The 16697-nt window shown below is 27.7% G+C and overlaps 1 protein-coding gene across 3 annotated transcripts; it reads right to left on the bottom strand.

Annotated features, from left to right (window-relative positions):
- Positions 1 to 371: 371 nt before the first annotated feature.
- LOC145191721 (tetratricopeptide repeat protein 12-like) lies at positions 372 to 15702 on the bottom strand. 3 transcript variants are annotated; one of them, XM_090066577.1, is made up of 22 exons: positions 14129 to 15702; positions 13721 to 13866; positions 13347 to 13374; positions 12899 to 13098; positions 12232 to 12291; positions 12079 to 12150; positions 11150 to 11210; positions 7177 to 7229; positions 6876 to 7011; positions 6575 to 6644; positions 6373 to 6464; positions 5933 to 6104; positions 5497 to 5589; positions 4274 to 4337; positions 3835 to 3996; positions 3486 to 3587; positions 3243 to 3311; positions 3051 to 3152; positions 2534 to 2630; positions 988 to 1077; positions 612 to 747; positions 372 to 499 (listed from the first exon to the last, which is right to left on the bottom strand). In XM_090066577.1, the coding sequence occupies exons 1-22, from the start codon at positions 14184 to 14186 to the stop codon at positions 424 to 426; spliced, it is 2139 nt and encodes a 712-aa protein (XP_089922703.1). In that variant the 5' UTR covers positions 14187 to 15702; the 3' UTR covers positions 372 to 423. The 3 variants fall into 3 exon arrangements, 2 of the variants coding, with proteins under 2 accessions (XP_089922703.1, XP_089922704.1); XM_090066578.1 differs by lacking the exon at positions 14129 to 15702 and having other exon boundaries at positions 13347 to 13388; positions 13721 to 13799; XR_016444928.1 differs by lacking the exons at positions 372 to 499; positions 612 to 747; positions 988 to 1077 and having other exon boundaries at positions 2551 to 2630; positions 3486 to 3583.
- Positions 15703 to 16697: the final 995 nt, after the last annotated feature.

Below are 16697 nucleotides of genomic sequence, written 5' to 3'. Positions count from 1 at the left end.
TTTAAGTTTTTTACTAAAACATTTATGAAAATAAACTTGTCTCATCAAAGGTTTCACCGTTTTAAACGCATGAAAAATTCTATTTTCATAAACTTCAGAAAATTGGATTTTTCTTATGATTGATATGGAAGTTGGTTATTATTCGTTAAAAACCAAACGCCAATGCTTAATATCTACTCGATTTAGTAACTTGGAAAAAAATGCGAAAATTGTTGAATGCTGTAAAAGTTAAATTTAGACAACATTCAAATATCTATTTCTATAGCCGTTTGTCTAGAATCAAACTCGCTCTTAATCAGGATAAATTTACTAAAGCAGGGTGCTTTAAGTTTTTTTCACCAAAATATAAAAATCGATCAAAGAAAAATCAATTTTTCCAAATCTTTTTAATAAACAATATTTATATATAATACAGATAACTTTCTAAATCAAATTGTTTTCCCTAATGACCTGATGCAAAATTTCCAATCCATGAAGATCACGTAATTGCTCCAAATATCTAAAAAAAAAATGCATACACATACTTTCATCGTAGAAACAAATTATGAAACACGTTAGTATAAAAAGAAGTATTGAAAAGTGTATATTTTATGTTTAACAATATTTTTTACCTTTGGTCAGCAAAAGTAAATTTCCCAATCGCCAAAGCGCAATTATGACGTACTTTTTTATGAAACTTGTTGTTTGTGGCACCAACAAGAAGGTCTTTGATGATGGCAGTATCTATTAATGACTTCACAATGTTTTCTACAAAATAGCACCGTCATATTCTAGGCATTAAATTTGAATAAACTGTCATTTAAATATATAATCGTGAGCAACACGATTTCAACAGTTTCAACAGTTATCGAATCACTAATCTGTTTTTTTTTAAAAAAATATGTCATTAATAAATAAAAAAAGATGAAAAATGGAAGCCATTAAACTATGAATAATTAAATCTTTAGAAGTTAAATTTAAAATTATATAAAGATAAATTTATTTTACTATTTTTGACGCAATGAGATAAGCAAAGTGCTGTGTTTCCGACAATTGTGGCGTCATCAAGTAAAAGAAATTGAAGCAGAACTTTGTGTACTAAAAGTAATTGAACAAAATTTTTAAGATTTACAAACAAAGCACAAATTTCTTTTAAGCAAACTAAAAACTTTAACAATTCTATTATTAGTAATATAAGTTATAGAAACCATAGACTTTTATCAACCAAGGTAAAAATTTTATGATAAATGGTCAAGGGAACGAAATGATATAAAATGCAAATTGAACGGTTATAACCCGTATAACTTTTTAATAATTTTTGTTTGTTTGATAGAAAGATGTTTACTATATTTGAAGGTAATGCAGTGTAGAAAACTATATTTAAAGGTAATGTGGTGTAGAAAACTATATTGTCAAGGAAAGATTTTTTTCAGTTCCTCTAAAAATTCACAGCATTTAGATTTTTTGGAAGATCACAAATCATGGCTACATATAAGAAAATGAAATTTTAAAACTCAAGCTTCAAAAGATATCTGTTCATTTTTTAGTATATATGCATCTTTCTGTATAGAATTGATTTAATTAGAGTTATATAAGTAGAAAACATGATTTTTCAAACATTTAAACATGATTGTTTTTAATAAAGTGTTATACACCTTTTTTCTAATGGAGAAACAGACCTTTCTTTTAAATAAAATTTATATAGTGAATTTTGATTGGGTGGACATTATAACTACACCCAATGTTTTAATTGTTCCACATTTCATTAACTTTCTCAAAACATGCTAACTGTAGGCATTGAAATAATTCATGTTTTTTCATGTCTTTTGTTCCAGTTAAATGAAGCAGGTTCATGGATAAGTTTTAACTTGGGACATTTTCGTGAAAGTCTTTAAATGTACTAATGTACACAGAAGGGTTTTTCATGATCAAATCAAATTGGAGTTTACAACCATGTATTATAACCTAAATGACAAAGTGAGCAAAATTTGTCTCGCTCCTTATGAGCTAATGACAAAGTGAACAAATTTCTCTCGATCATATTGAGTTAACCCTAATTTTGTTAGATAAATAGCGATTAGAGGTTTTCGCTCATATTGAGTTAACCCTAATTTTGTTAGATAAATAGCGATTAGAGGTTTTTGAGGTGAGGAACCTCTTATAAAAAAAAATTAGAAATTATTCTTAACCCATCTGTTAAAATTCTGTTCGAATTAAATTCTGTTAATGAAAATTGTTTTATTAACAGTCTCGAGTGAACAATTCGGAAAGAAATCTATTAAAGCAGAGGTTAAAATTTGCTTATTTGTGTTGTCATTGTTCAACTATTAACTCAATAAACTTGAACTTTTAGCAGCTGTATTTGAAAATATTTGAATACCATATAAATAAGGTAAAAAAATGTCTTTATTTTTAACTGATATTACATCAACTGTTTAATAATATTAGTATATCTTTTAAGTAATTGAATACAACTTTTAATGAATCAAATGAAAACTGATAATAAAAATAAAAAAACCAAATAAATGATTTCTTAAGATAACTGATTACTAACCTTTTTCGTTGTATATATTTTGTAAAATTGAATCATTTTGTTTAGTAAGCACAACCAGGCATTTGACCAAATGACTTTGAGCCCCTACATTCTTTTCCTAAAAATAATTAAGCTGAAGATTACAAACAGTGTCATTGCAGACAAAAAGTATAACTTTAATACTTCACTCTGATAGTTTTCCCATTTGGGTTGCCATACTAAATTATGTTTTGCCATAATTTAGTATGGCAGCCCAAAATGGCACCTAATATTATGAATAAGAAACTTTTTTAGAATATATCTATATAAAAGCAGTTACAACATTTTCTGTTCATGTTTTCTAGAAAATAATGCTTTACCTACCCTTTCTTTGCTCAACTTTATATTTTCACCTAAAATACTGCTTTAAAAAAAATTGAAGGTAGTCGTTTGCTTCTTTCCTTTTAAAGGCTTTTTCATTTTGTAAAAATTAGCAAAATCAAAACAAAAAGTTTTGAGAAAGCTGAAAAAATTAAAATTTTGAAAAAATCATCTTTACCTTTATTAATTGAAGGAGCTGACTATAGATCTTCCTATCAACGATCCTTTCCAATAATTGGTTGTTTTTCTCTAGGAGATGACTTAAAACTCCACATGTGCGCTAAAAATACTCTTAAACTTGAATAGCAAAGATAGATTTGGGACGTTTTAAAATCAATTTCAAACAAACACAAAAGAACTATATAGCAACCTCAACCACTGCATCTGATTTGCAAACGAATAGTATTGGCAATATTTCCAAGACTTGAAAGACAATATCCTTTGCAAATAAAAATTTTAAAAAACGGATTAGAAACAATTTAAAATATTAAGAAAACAGAGGAAAGCATATTTATCATATTTAACATACTTAGCATATTTATATGAAAAATGATAAACTTTTTTAATTTTGTCTTTATACAATACTTTGTACCAAACTTTTTTTTTTTTTTACCTGTGTCAATAATGTTGCTGATGAAGATAGATTCATTAACATTCCAACACATGCCTCCACAACTTGTAATTTCTGAGCATCTTCAGACTTGAGATAAACTTTCTTTCATCAAAAAAATTGGTGAAAAAATAAAAACATAAAGATAATTCTTAAAAATTATAACACAATAAGAAATAAAACTTTATAATCAAAATTATAAATAATACTAGGTCATATTATGATTTTACTTTACACTATAAAACGGTTCCTGCAAACATCATACTAGCATTTAAAATTATATATAAAATATACATCTTTAAGTGCCAGTATGATGCTTGCAAGAAACATTCTGTTTTATAGCTTCACTTACTATTAAAGAAAAGGTCACTTTCCAAATGTGCATATCACCTATATATGAAGATCTCATACTTTCTACACGGAATATATTTGAAATTGTAGAGACACTACTTGCTATCACTGGAAAGAATGTTCCATTAGAAGTCTGATTATCAAATGAAGAATACAAGCACTCCTAGAAGAAAAGTCAGTTTTTAAACTATTTAGTTAAGAGTAAAAATGTAATCACAGCATTACAGACTGCTTTTATTATTCAGGCTTATATAAATTACAGACTGCTTTAATTATTCAGGTTTATATAAATTACAGACTGCTTCAACTAATCAGGTTTATAAAATTTCAGATTGCTTCAATTATTCAGGTTTTTTCAAAAATTACATTGCATTTCATTTAAACCATTTATAATAACCACAATTTTTCAGTATAAAAATCCAGGGAAAAGAAACACATACCATCATCTTTATGACACTAGGTATAAAACTATGAAGAAGCTTTTCTTGAAAGCTTGTCAAGAAGCTGAAACAAAACATGGATAAATTAAAAAACTAGAAGATAAAAGCAGCACTTTGATTTTAAATTTTTCAAAAAGAAGCCACTCTATCAGTTCAACAAATCCAAAGAAAAATTCATAAAGAGCTGGCAGTTTAAAAGAAAAAATATCTCTGCAAATTTATTGTATTTAAAAATGAGAAAATGAAAATTCTAATTGTAGTGGCTGGTCTATGAGCTTAAAAATCAATATTTAACATCCAATCAAAAGTTAGATTTTCTTAAACACTATTAAATTTGAAATTTCAATTTGATTTAAAGGAGTGTACCACATTGACAAGTTTTTTCCACTACTGTGCTCCTAAAATCATAATAAGCCCAGAAATAGTTTTGAAGTGACAACTGTGTCTCGCTATGCCTAACAAAATATTACAGAGCTTCAAATCATTGGTAATTCTGATGGTATAAGACAGTAATTGGAGATCCAATGTGAACCATAGCAATTTGAAATTTGTATACAAACACGTGAGCTATAAAATGATGAAGAATTGTTATACCTTAAAAAACTTAAAATAACTTTAATTTTCATGATTATTGAGGGGAATAAAAGACAAGCAGATAATGAAACCACCATAAATACTTATCTTTAACATCAATACCAACCTTTAATGTTAACACCATCCATGTTTTACTTTCTCTGATGCTGAAAAATTTGATGAATTTTTTAACATTTGCACAATCTGAAATCTTTAGATTACTATTAAATTCATTTTCAGTGAGCAACACTTTTCTTTGACCTTGAACAAATTGTTAACCTGGTAATATGTGCATCACAAATTTGACTGAGGATTTTTTAACTAGATTACCAGTAAAGTTTAATGCTTCCAAAAAATGCAGCATGCTCTTTTGGGAAATCAAATCGAAATTTCAGTTTTTAATCATATTTAAAAAAACTGAATTCTGATTGAATGTCAAATATCAATTTTTATAGCTCACAGACCAGGCACAACAACTAGGATTTCAACTTTTTCTTTTTTGAATACTATATAGAATCTGCAGAGACATTTTATAAGCATCTTCTTTTAAAGAGAAAACACACTGTGTGTACAACTACAAAAAATTCACAAGAAAAATCTAATTAAAAAGAACTGATGCGATATATGCAAATACATTTTTTTAAAAATACCTTGTTTCTAATGCAAAGTTATTCAATGCTCCTATGGCAACTATTGAAATCTCTCCTCTGTTACACAAAATTGCTAGCAGTTTCTCAGTTATACTGTTAAAAAAAAGTTGAAAAAATTTTACATATTTGAAAATCTATGCACCAATACACTTCATCATAAAATATGATAAACTAAACTTTAAAATATGATAAACTATTTAAACAGTTACTCAAATATTAGCATTAACTTTTAATGCTACTTTTTAATTTTCTGGATTAAATTCAATTGTTTTACGTTTTCTGGATTAAATTTAATTGTTTTAACAAATTTCTTACAACTAAAAAACTTAATTCTCAAATTTTATCAAAACGATCAAGAAAAATGACTTCTGTTTAAGAAAAATCTAGAAAAGAATATAGTTATAACTATAATATAGCCATAGTTTAGAGAACATACCTTTGAAAATAGTTTGACTTTAGTATTCTAGTTCTAGCCTTTGAGATTTGAGACAGACGATAGATGAGTTGCACAGATTCAAACACAGATTTTAGTGAAGCTTCTATTTGTAACAAAAAACTTACTGCAGTTAATACAGCTTCTTGTTTACTTATGACTTCACTGTTGCACACTGAAAAGTAATTGTAAAATAAAAATAATTGTAAAATAAAAATAATTGTAAAATAAAAATAATTGTAAAATAAAAATAATTGTAGAATAAAAATATTTGTAAAATAAAAATAATTTTAAAAAAACTTGTAAAGAAACTAATATCTTGCATAATTTATATTATGCAAAACAATAAAACAAAAAACAAAACAAAAAAAAACTAAATACAGTAATAATTAGAAAATCAGAATGCAAACCAAACAAGAAGACATAAGAATGCAAGTATTTACTATTATCAAGTGCAGTGTTAGAGAGAAGTTCAACAAGAAGAACAGTTATTTCAATTTCCTTTTCTGATGTTGCATTATGTGAGATAAGTAATCTAAAAAAGAGTTTATGACATGCTAATCAAGTTTCTGATAAAAAAAACATTACCTGGGTAGCATTTAGCTAAACTTTAACAAAAATGTTTAAAACATATCAAAAAAGCACCTTTTTAAAGTTACATTTTCATGGATGATGTTAAATCCTCCAAATAACCGAAATAAAGTACGCTGCTCATCTATTTGTAAAATGTTAAATGAAGCTAGTCATAAAATATTTGAAAAAATTTTGATAGAAATAATTAGAAAAACTTTGTATAGTAGAAACTTTATAACAATAAAATTTCTTGATTAAAAAAAAAAAAAAAAAAAGATGAGGACTATAAATAAAAGCACAAGAGAGCTAAACAAAAATTTCCATATTATTCGAGAATGAAATAACTTGAAAAATAATTTTTTTTGAAACATACCTGTCTTAATAGAGTCTCTTAAATCACTTACAATACAACTTATCTGCTGCAGATCAGACTGACATCCTTTACGTAACTTGTTTATACTATTTTGCATGCTTTTAGCGTTTTCATCATCATTACATAAGTTTAAAGCCTAATAAAAATTAAAAAAACCTTAATGACATCATAAAACAGCAAAATAAAACTTGAACGTAAATTTTAATTCATTGTCATCTAGCATCAACATCTTCACATCACCCATAATACCAACAATAGCAACAACTTGAATAACACTAAAACGTAAAAATGCTTTCTAAACCTTCTTTTCATCAAGTGCTACTTGTTGTAATGCTTGTATTTCTTCAATGTAACCTGAACAAGTAAATTAAAGATTAAAAAATAAACCAATGTTCTCTATACAAGTCCTCATGCCCATTGAAAACAAAATCTTTTTGATGTTACATGTTCAAAATTGGGCTCATAATAACGAAGTATTCATTGTAGAATATTTTTCACATTTTTTAATTTTTAGAATATTATATATATATATTTTTATCCTTTTTAACAAGTTTGTAATGAACAAACAACTGATTACAATTTTACTTATGTACATTTAAATAAAAAATGACATCCCACCAATTTACAAATCACACCAAATGACAAATCTATCATACCAATTTACTACAAAATGATACTGAGCAAGGACTTTTTAAAATTTAGATAATAATAAAACATATCTTCTAAAATCAGCAGTGAAACTTTTGTGTTCTATTCATTTAAACAACTTGTTTAAATGAATAGAACACAAAAGTTTCACTGCTGAATTTAGAAGATATGTTTTCATTAATGAAGTCAAAAAGATGGAATAACTTTTTGCAAATGTTAAAACTTTAACAAAAAGATGTTCAAATGAAATATTTGATGAAACCAAGAACAATGGTGTCAAGAAAATTTGTCACTTTTTTAAAATCAAGATGTTTATCATCCTCTAAATATGTGACAAAAAATATAAACAAGTTTGCTAACTTAGAGTATTGTTTTATGTGGATTTTGACACATTGGATGCAGAACTCTGAAACACGGGATATATCTGTAGTCTAAAATGTACTCAAAGTTTATTTGACTGCAAATTTGAATTCCTTGAACCCAAAAAACATTACTTTGATATATGAGATGCATAAATTAAAACTCCCTCCCTTTTTTTTAGAATTTATTTTGGAGTCAAGTGAATAAAACCAAAAAAATGTTTTAAATGATTTTCTCATTCCAAAAATATTTTTAAAACTGAGTGAAGGCACACCATATGTAGGACATCAAATTAAAGCTAATGTCATATTTGGTTTAGTAAATGCTTAGTTCCAGTCTTTGAGATTTTAATAAAATTTTAGGGATTTACTTAACACTAAAAAACTAATGCTTTTGTTATATTTTTTTAAAGAGATAAAATACCCCTTTTGCCCCATCCCTAAAAAAAATTATAGATTTAACACATAAGATGGTGCATATAAAAGTTCATACAGAAGTCAAACTAAACATGATCATCCTAATTTAAAAAGCAGTCTTTTTAATCAGTTTAGATGAGAATAGATAAAAAATAATTTAATTTGAATGTTTAAATTGAATGAAATTTTGTTTTCATAGCGCACTAATAAAAATACCTGTGGAATGAGAACCACTCTATATGAATTGATAAAAATTGGTGCAAATGTAGCCTGTAGCCACACCAAACTCTGGATGAAATTTCAGTTGGATTGGTTAACTGGTTAAGGATTTATGGCAGTTTTAGTTTAAATTTTGTTAGTTTTTTGCTACTTATACCTCAAAACGTTACTGACTACTGTGATATTCGGTCACTGTTTTCAAAATAATGGTTACATGAATGTTCTACTATGTAATACCAACAATTTTTATTATAATTGTTTTATTGTTATATGTACCGCTTTCATTTTAAAGACCAAAATATTGATTTGCTATTAAAGCATGTTTTGACTTGGTTTACGCATAGTATGAAAATCTCAGCATTTCCTTAGGTATAAACTGCTGCCAAAATGCAAAAAAAATCCTAAAAAATGATTGAAAAGTTGTCAAACAACAGATTAAAAAAACTGGTCAGAACTGTAAACCAAACATCAAGCAGCAAGATGGTAGAGCCAAAATTTTACATGAACTTCCCAAGAGCAGGTCAACATTTAAGTGATTGCTTCACCTGCAGTGACTTAAAAATCAGACAGAAAATGAAATTCTGATACAGTTCATGTTGTTGCTCACTGCAATGATTTATTAAGTCTTGTGAGTCATGCTATTCAATCTTGCAAAATTTCTGGTGGCTGTTTTGTTAAGCTCAATTTGATGGTGGCAAAGGTTTTCTCAAGTTCTGTCTAACCACTGCTGATACTTTGTTTAGGGATGAAACCAGCTCACTGCCACAAAAACAGCCTCTCACTCAAAGGACTGGCAAAGACTCACTTCAATAATGAACAAATCTGATCACTGATTAATGCAAATGGACTTAAACTAATTTTGGCTTGTGGTATGAAAGTTGCAACTATAATTTGTGGTCTTCAAACCCATTCAAGTATGCACCCTTGTATATGGTGTGACATCAAATCAAAGTGTCTTGTCGAATCTGGAAACTTGCGAACACTGGGCTTAATCAAATACAGCCTCAAGTCTTTTCAGCAATCTGGTGGGGTTGTTTCTAATGCAAAGCTGTTTGGAAATAACATTCAAAAATCAATCATCAGCAGGCCTGACAGTTTTCTGATTTTGGAAATCATCCCACCAATGGAATTGCATCTCCTCTTAGGAGTTGTCAATCATCTTTTCAAGATCTTTAAAACTGCTTGGATAGAAGCTGTTAAGTGGCCAGCTGCCCTCCACATTCAACTGTAAAAAAAAAAAGGGTTTAAATATTCATTTTTTCACTTAATTTTTATTGACTCTTGAAACCTTCTAAATGTATTTAAGAAGGTTTCAAGAGTCAATAAAAATTTGTAATCAGAGACGTATTTTTTTTTTGTTTTACCAACTGGTAGTCCTTTGACCAGGTTTTGCTTTTTTTTTTAGAATTTTTTTCCATTTTGGCAGCAGTTTTCTGCAGACAAAGTTAAAAGATTTCAAAATTTGCATCACAGGGTATCTTGGTGTGTGTGCTATCACCCCATTCAAGTGGTGTTCTTGGGTAGGCTAGGTTGGCATTATTATGATCCATGATAACCGGGTTGAGATATACTTTATTTTGGAAATCTTTATTTTGCATCCTTTCACTGAGATTTTTTTGAGGTTTGCTCTCACTATCTAAAATTTTTTTTCATTTTTTTTTGCATGATATTTCAGGTTTGTATGATTATTTCAGGTTTGTATGATTATTTCAGGTTTGTATGATTATTTCAGGTTTGCATGATATTTCAGTTTATTAAACCTGAAGTAAAAAAAGCTTTAGGTGTTATTTTTTCATTTGTTTACTATGACTATAAACAGAAATCTAAAATTAATTAAAACTACAATTAATTGTATATAATGAAAGTAAATCATGAAATTAAGTTAAATGAAACTAGAATTAACATTCAAAAACTAAACAAACTTTGATATATTCTAAAATAATAACATCCTACAGCCAACTCAAGTTTTATTGCTATTTTTGGTAACTCATATTTTACTTACCCAATCAAAAACAAGAAAAGGTCTTAAATTTCTCCTTGTAAACTAAGTATCATTCTATCTTTGATTGTATGTTACTTTGATGTTGGTCTTATAAAGTTTATTGTATTCACCTTTTCCATAAGTGAAATTTTAATATATATAAGGTCTACTGGAAAGCTCTGTCCATTCTTGGAATAAAACAAAATAATTTTTTTTTTACTACCAATAAACTTTATTAAATAATATATATACTGTTGTTTCGAATTGTATTATTTTAAAAAACAAAGTCTCATGCTTGCGTGAGAGTGCTCAAAATTATGTGTACACACACACACACACACCACACCACACCACACCACACCACACACACAAAATGAAGAAATTACAACTATGTATGGTACTTGTTTCATCCCTTTCAGGAATCATCAGCCCTGAAATATGGCATTTCATGGCTGATTTCATGGTGTGTGTGTGTGTGTGTGTGTGTGTGTGTGTGTGTGTGTGTGTGTGTGTGTGTGTGTGTGTATGTGTGTGTGTGTATATATATACACATATATTTAATGCTGCTACTAAATGTGTAGCATAAATACTAAAAGCAACTTTTAAAGAAAATGAATCATATTTTTTATATCTTATTTGAAAAAACTTACCATTTATCATTTTTTGTTGTTTAGAATCTATCTTAAGAACTCCATTCAATACTGTTATTGCCTATAATTAATACAAAGATGAAAAATCCAAATCCATATTAATAGTATAAATTAGAAAGAACAATAGGTTATTGAAAATAATTTTAGTAAAGAAACATTTAGATTAGTTGTTATTAAGTCAATAAAATTATTAGTTAGATAACCTGTTCATCTTTCATGCTAATAATAACCTAAATAGAAACTGGGAACAATCTAATTAAGATTAATTCACAAGAGATGTCTGGCTTGCAGAAAAATTTTCAAATACTGATTTTTTAAATGTTTACTTATTTGTTGTATTTATTTCGGACTGTATTTTAGGTTAGTTATCATTAACTTTGTATTGGCTTTTTTTAACAAAAGGTTTATTTGCAATACAAGATTAAAGAGAGCTAATACTTCTTAGGTACAAATGAAAAGGAAAAAATGGCAATAGCATTTAGCCATTTAAATAAAATTTGGTTGGTCCATTTGTTACTTTGGTTTTGTTCATTATACAACTGTATATGTCAATTGGTCCCCCTGTTTTGATAAACTCATAAAAAATGTCTTTGATACAAATGTTACGTTTTTACTTAAGCTTTTTTGACATACAGTAATCTGCATGAGGTCCTTTTAACCTACAGTAATCTGCATGATAAAGTCATTTTAACATACAGTAATCTGCATGATGAGGTCATTTTGATAAGTAGTTAGTTTTTCAGTTAAAAAAATGCTTTTGTTTACAGAAACAATTTTTTGAGACACTAATTTCATATTTTGTTATAATTTTTTTTATTATAATTACTTGTTTTGGTCTCATGACAGGTTATGATCTTTTTCAAAATGCTTAGTGAACTTCTAAATTATTTCAAATATTAAAAAATAAAAAAGATAAAGGAAAAACAAACTTGATCAAAGTTCTTAAGTTGGCCCAAAGTACGTCCCTTAAGAACAAGTGCTTTGACAGAAAACTTCTCCAACTAAAACAAAAATGAACTTTAAAGCATCTGTTACCCTGTTATAAAAACAGTGTTAGTTAGAAACAAAACTAGTTTTTAAACCTTGAGAGCAGTTTCACAATCCTTCAATGCATCATTGTACTGCTTCAATTTTAAGTATGCCTAAGATGCAAATAATAGCTAAAAAATGGTAATCAAAGAAAATACTTTTAGAATATAGTTTGATTCAGCATAAAGATTGACTGTTGAATAGGTTTTTCCACTACAACACTCTTCTACCAAAAGTCCTTCCAGTAAGATAAACATCAGCAAACAATACAGATTATTCATAGAGAAATTCCAGCTATTTCCATTTATTTCCAGCAACTTAAAATTTAAATTTTATCTTATGTAAGTTTTAAAAATTAATCTACATTAATTAGATTGTTGGATTATTTAGTTGTATTGCAATAACAAATAAACATTTTTAATAAGTGAACTTCAGAAGTGAGAATTCTTTACTGAAAAACATGAAGAAAAAAAAAAGAAAGATATAATGAATCCAACAAAACTGAACAAATATTGTAAATAACAGAAGCTATTTGATCTAGCAAACAAATTTCTAATTCAAAATAATAAAATTGATAAATGACATGCTGATTTCATTGTGCTTTCTATCAAGTGCAAACTTATTTTAGATTTAAAAAAAAAAAAAATTGTAAAAGTATAAGCATAAGTTCCAGAAAGAAAAACTTAATTATGAAAGACTAATAACATATTATGTATTTACCTGCGCTCTGTTTGTGTAATAAACAATATTATCAGGAACCAAATGAATGGCTTCACTATAACACTTTGCAGCATCAATATTTTCATTCAGAGCAAAATGCTTGTTCCCTTTTTCTTTCCATGCAAGAGCAGATTTAGTATTTTGTGCTCTGCGAATATTTCTTTCTTCAATGTCCATTTCTATTGAATGCATAAACTCTTCTGAAATTTTATAAACAAAAAAATAGCATTAACAAAAACTCATTTAATAATATAATTAAAATTGGTAAATAAAATTTTAATAAATTTTGAGCCTAAGTTAAAGTTCTGAGATTTTTTACCATCTTTAAAAAAAGCTAATTCTATTTCATGAGAACCTTCCAAAACCTTTGTTTTAAATCCTACTTTAAAATTATAAAAAAACTAATAAGCAAATAACTTTTTAAAATTGTTATATTGCATAAAGTTACCTTTTGACATTTCTGATTTATCAAGCTTCTAAACAGAAAAAACTAAAGAAAATTTACATTGGATTTGTATTAGAAAACAGAGAAAGGATTTATTGTATAGCCTTTTGTGAAAACAGTTTTATGTTCTTGAAAACCCATTACCATCACCTTGCTTCTTCAAAGATCTTTAGTGAATCCTTAACTTAACATAAGGCATAAATTTAGAAAATCATTTTTTTTTTTTTTTTTTGAAAAAGGAATTAAATCAAAAAAATTAATTTTTGAAAAATGGATTAAACAATAACTTTTTTGTGTCAAATATCTTATCAAATGCTTAAACATAAAACTCATTTGAAAGTATAAAATTAATAAAAACATTAAAAGTAGACATGTACCACTACAGAATTACTCATTTGCTTGTTGATGACACTTCTATTAACGCAAGTTTCTTTATTGTTTTTTTCTAAATAGTTGTCAGCAATTTTCAAAGCGTCTTCCTGAATTTTTGGGTCATCACAACTTAAATCTTTTATCATAGATCCTGGGAAAAAAATCACAATAATTTCAAAAAAAATTTTTTTAAAGAATGTTCAAACTGCTCAACTCATGGAATATTAATTGGATGTTTTTTGAAACTTCTTAGCAATTAGTTTTATAAATTTCAAAATATATGCTTTAGTTTAAATTATTTAATTTTAAATCTTAAATTACCGTATACAATTTTAAATTTATTTAAAGCAACCTTAACTGTTAATTAAAAAAAAATTCTTTTCTGCAATAATAGTGTTTTTTAAATGTCTTACCAACCATATCAATTTTATCAAGAAAAACTTGAAGCTCTTCATCTTTACCCATTGCCATTTGAATATAAAAACTAGCAAGTCTATGATATAGCAAAATATAGATTATGTTAGCACATTTTCTATGCAGACACTGTCTTTAAGCAAATTTACTAGTATTGAATCTAAAAACAATATCAGTTTTTTATTGTTAGCTTTTGTTCTTTTCCTATAGAATGTTTACTTAGGGTAAAAATCACAATTTGCCTAAGTTTTTATAAACACTTTCTTAGAAGCAACACATAATTACAAACTGTTTGTTAGAAAAATGCTAAAAAATTTCTGATCCTTTGATGTAAAAATGAATATCAAACTCAGTTTTCTCCACAGTTATTTAAACAGATTTCCAGATTTCAATTTAATGATCAGCATGGGAGCATTTTTAGTGATAAGATAAAAAGGTTCTTTTGCTAGAACATTAAAATGGTGGAAAAAATACAAAGGATAGGAATTTTAAAATGATATATGACTATTGCTGGAACAGTGTAGCAACTCAAACAATTTGCATTTGAGAAAACCAAACAAAAAAAAACATTTTAACCATGAATATATGATTTTTAAACATAACTATTTCCAATTTTTCACAAAACTTGTGTATTCTGAAACAGGAAAGCTAGAGTTAATAGTGAAAAATTAATTCAATTTTCAAATTTAGTGCCCCACATATATACATATATAATTAGTTTATCTCTAACAACACTTCATAGTAAATTTGTTGATCTATGGTATTTATACATACGGTATAAACATGAAAGTTTAGGTACAATAGGAAATTTTTTGCATTATTTTGTTTTTGACCCTATTAAATCATAAATAATTGTTTTTTTTTTATAAGTTTACATGATATTTAAACTGAAAGTAAAGAAATAAAGAACAAAAAATAAACAACTTATGAAAATGCTACAAACTTTAGGAACAATCACAACTTTAAAATACCACTTTCTTAACTGTCAATCAGCACTGATATTAGTCAAACTGATATTTGGCACCTCCAGAAAGGTTATGATTTGAAATAGCATGTGTCATTATAAAAATTGTTATAGCCTAGAGTAACTTTTTAGGTCTCATTTGTTTACTTTTATAAGGAGCAGTGTGTAAGTATAAAAAATTACAGCTGTCATCAAAACTAAGTTTCACCCAATTTATTGTGTTAATAAACATAATTATTCATCACAATAATGACTATTAAAAAAGAAATCCTTTTTCTGTAAAGAGAACTAACAAATTAATAGGTTAAAAAATCTATTCTTTTAAAATATTTAAAAAAACATTCCATTTATGAGTTATGTTTAAAAACAAATGATCGAATCATATTCCTACTTTCTCGTGACTTCTTTTTGTTCTTATGATTTTAGGATTGTACCTGAACTTATTTTGATAATTATTATTACTCTTATCAATACAGATTTTTATAGCACAGAAAAGAATCATATTTTGTTTTATGTATACTATTAAGTGAAAACTGTGGAGGACAAATAGTTTTGTAGAAAAAGAAAACATTTAGCGGAAAAAAAGTTCCCGCGAGTCCAGCGATGTTTAATTGCGGACGCAAACGAGATATAAGTAAATTCTCCAGAAAGACCTTGCCCCTAATTCAGAAATCATATATTTTGATTTTTTCGTAAAATTGCGTGTTTTAGTTTCAATGACAGCAAATGTCAGGATTTCAATGGATAGTGGAATTTCATTCTTTAAAGTACTTGTTGTGATTTTAATATGCGTCAATAATGTGCCAATAATTAGCTTTGCTAATTATTGACAAGATTCGCACGCTGCATAATTTTATTATTATAACGGTTTTTATAACGATTATTAATTGTTGACAAGAGTCACAAGTTGTATGTTTAAATGCTATATATAGCGAACAATTTTTTTTTAAAGTCGTCGAGGTTGTTGACAAGTAATAAAGATATTAGAAACGAAATAAAATGGCTCTTAAATGCGTAGAACAACAAGCTAACCGGCCGTGTCTATTATCTCCGCAATATGAAGATGGACAGTCAAAGCGATTTATTCGGCAGATGACTTCTTTCTTCGTGATAAAAAATATTACTGCAGATCGACGCGTAGCGTATTTGCTCTCTGCCGTCGAAATTCTACAATACCATGGAAGAATTAACAGCACCTGAACTGCCAGAGGACGTTTCGTACGAAGAGTTGGTGGTGAAACTTGAAACGTTGGAGATAAGAAAATCATCGTTAATGTCACGGTATGAATTTGGGAAAACTTATCGTGGCAATGAAGAATCGATACAGACGTTTGCGCATCGAGTGATTCGAGCAGCTCAAGAATGCAAGTTCTTGCCTTTAGAGAGAGACGGTCGACTTCGTGATCAATTCATTATTGGGGTTAATGATGGTGCTGTTCTGCGTGCCATTCTTCGGGGAGAGGATGCGTTGAGCTTTGACGATTGCGTCAAGATTGCATCTGTAATTGTACAAACCAGATTGGATGCGGCATGTTTATCTGTGAATGAAGAGGTAAATGCATGTTACCGAACAACTGGGACAGTAATGACAAGTCATATTCGGA

This window comes from Hydra viridissima, unplaced genomic scaffold (genome assembly GCF_058129835.1).
Source record: "Hydra viridissima isolate aposymbiotic clone 2 unplaced genomic scaffold, HvirCarnegie_v1 scaffold_11, whole genome shotgun sequence".
Classification (NCBI taxonomy): domain Eukaryota; kingdom Metazoa; phylum Cnidaria; class Hydrozoa; order Anthoathecata; family Hydridae; genus Hydra; species Hydra viridissima.
Note: the sequence above shows the minus strand (reverse complement) of the source record. Positions and strands in the feature narration are given on the sequence as shown.

Bases quoted from the DNA above. Each gene is read 5' to 3' on its own strand.
- LOC145191721 (XM_090066577.1), bottom strand. From the start codon at position 14,186: ATGGCAATGGGTAAAGATGAAGAGCTTCAAGTTTTTCTTGATAAAATT. The intron at 12,292-12,898 runs GTAAATACATAA...TTTGCATCTTAG, and splicing joins ATTACACAAACAGAGCGCAG to GCATACTTAAAATTGAAGCA. The intron at 2,631-3,050 runs GTAAAGATGATT...AATTATTTTTAG, and splicing joins AGCTCCTTCAATTAATAAAG to GAAAAGAATGTAGGGGCTCA.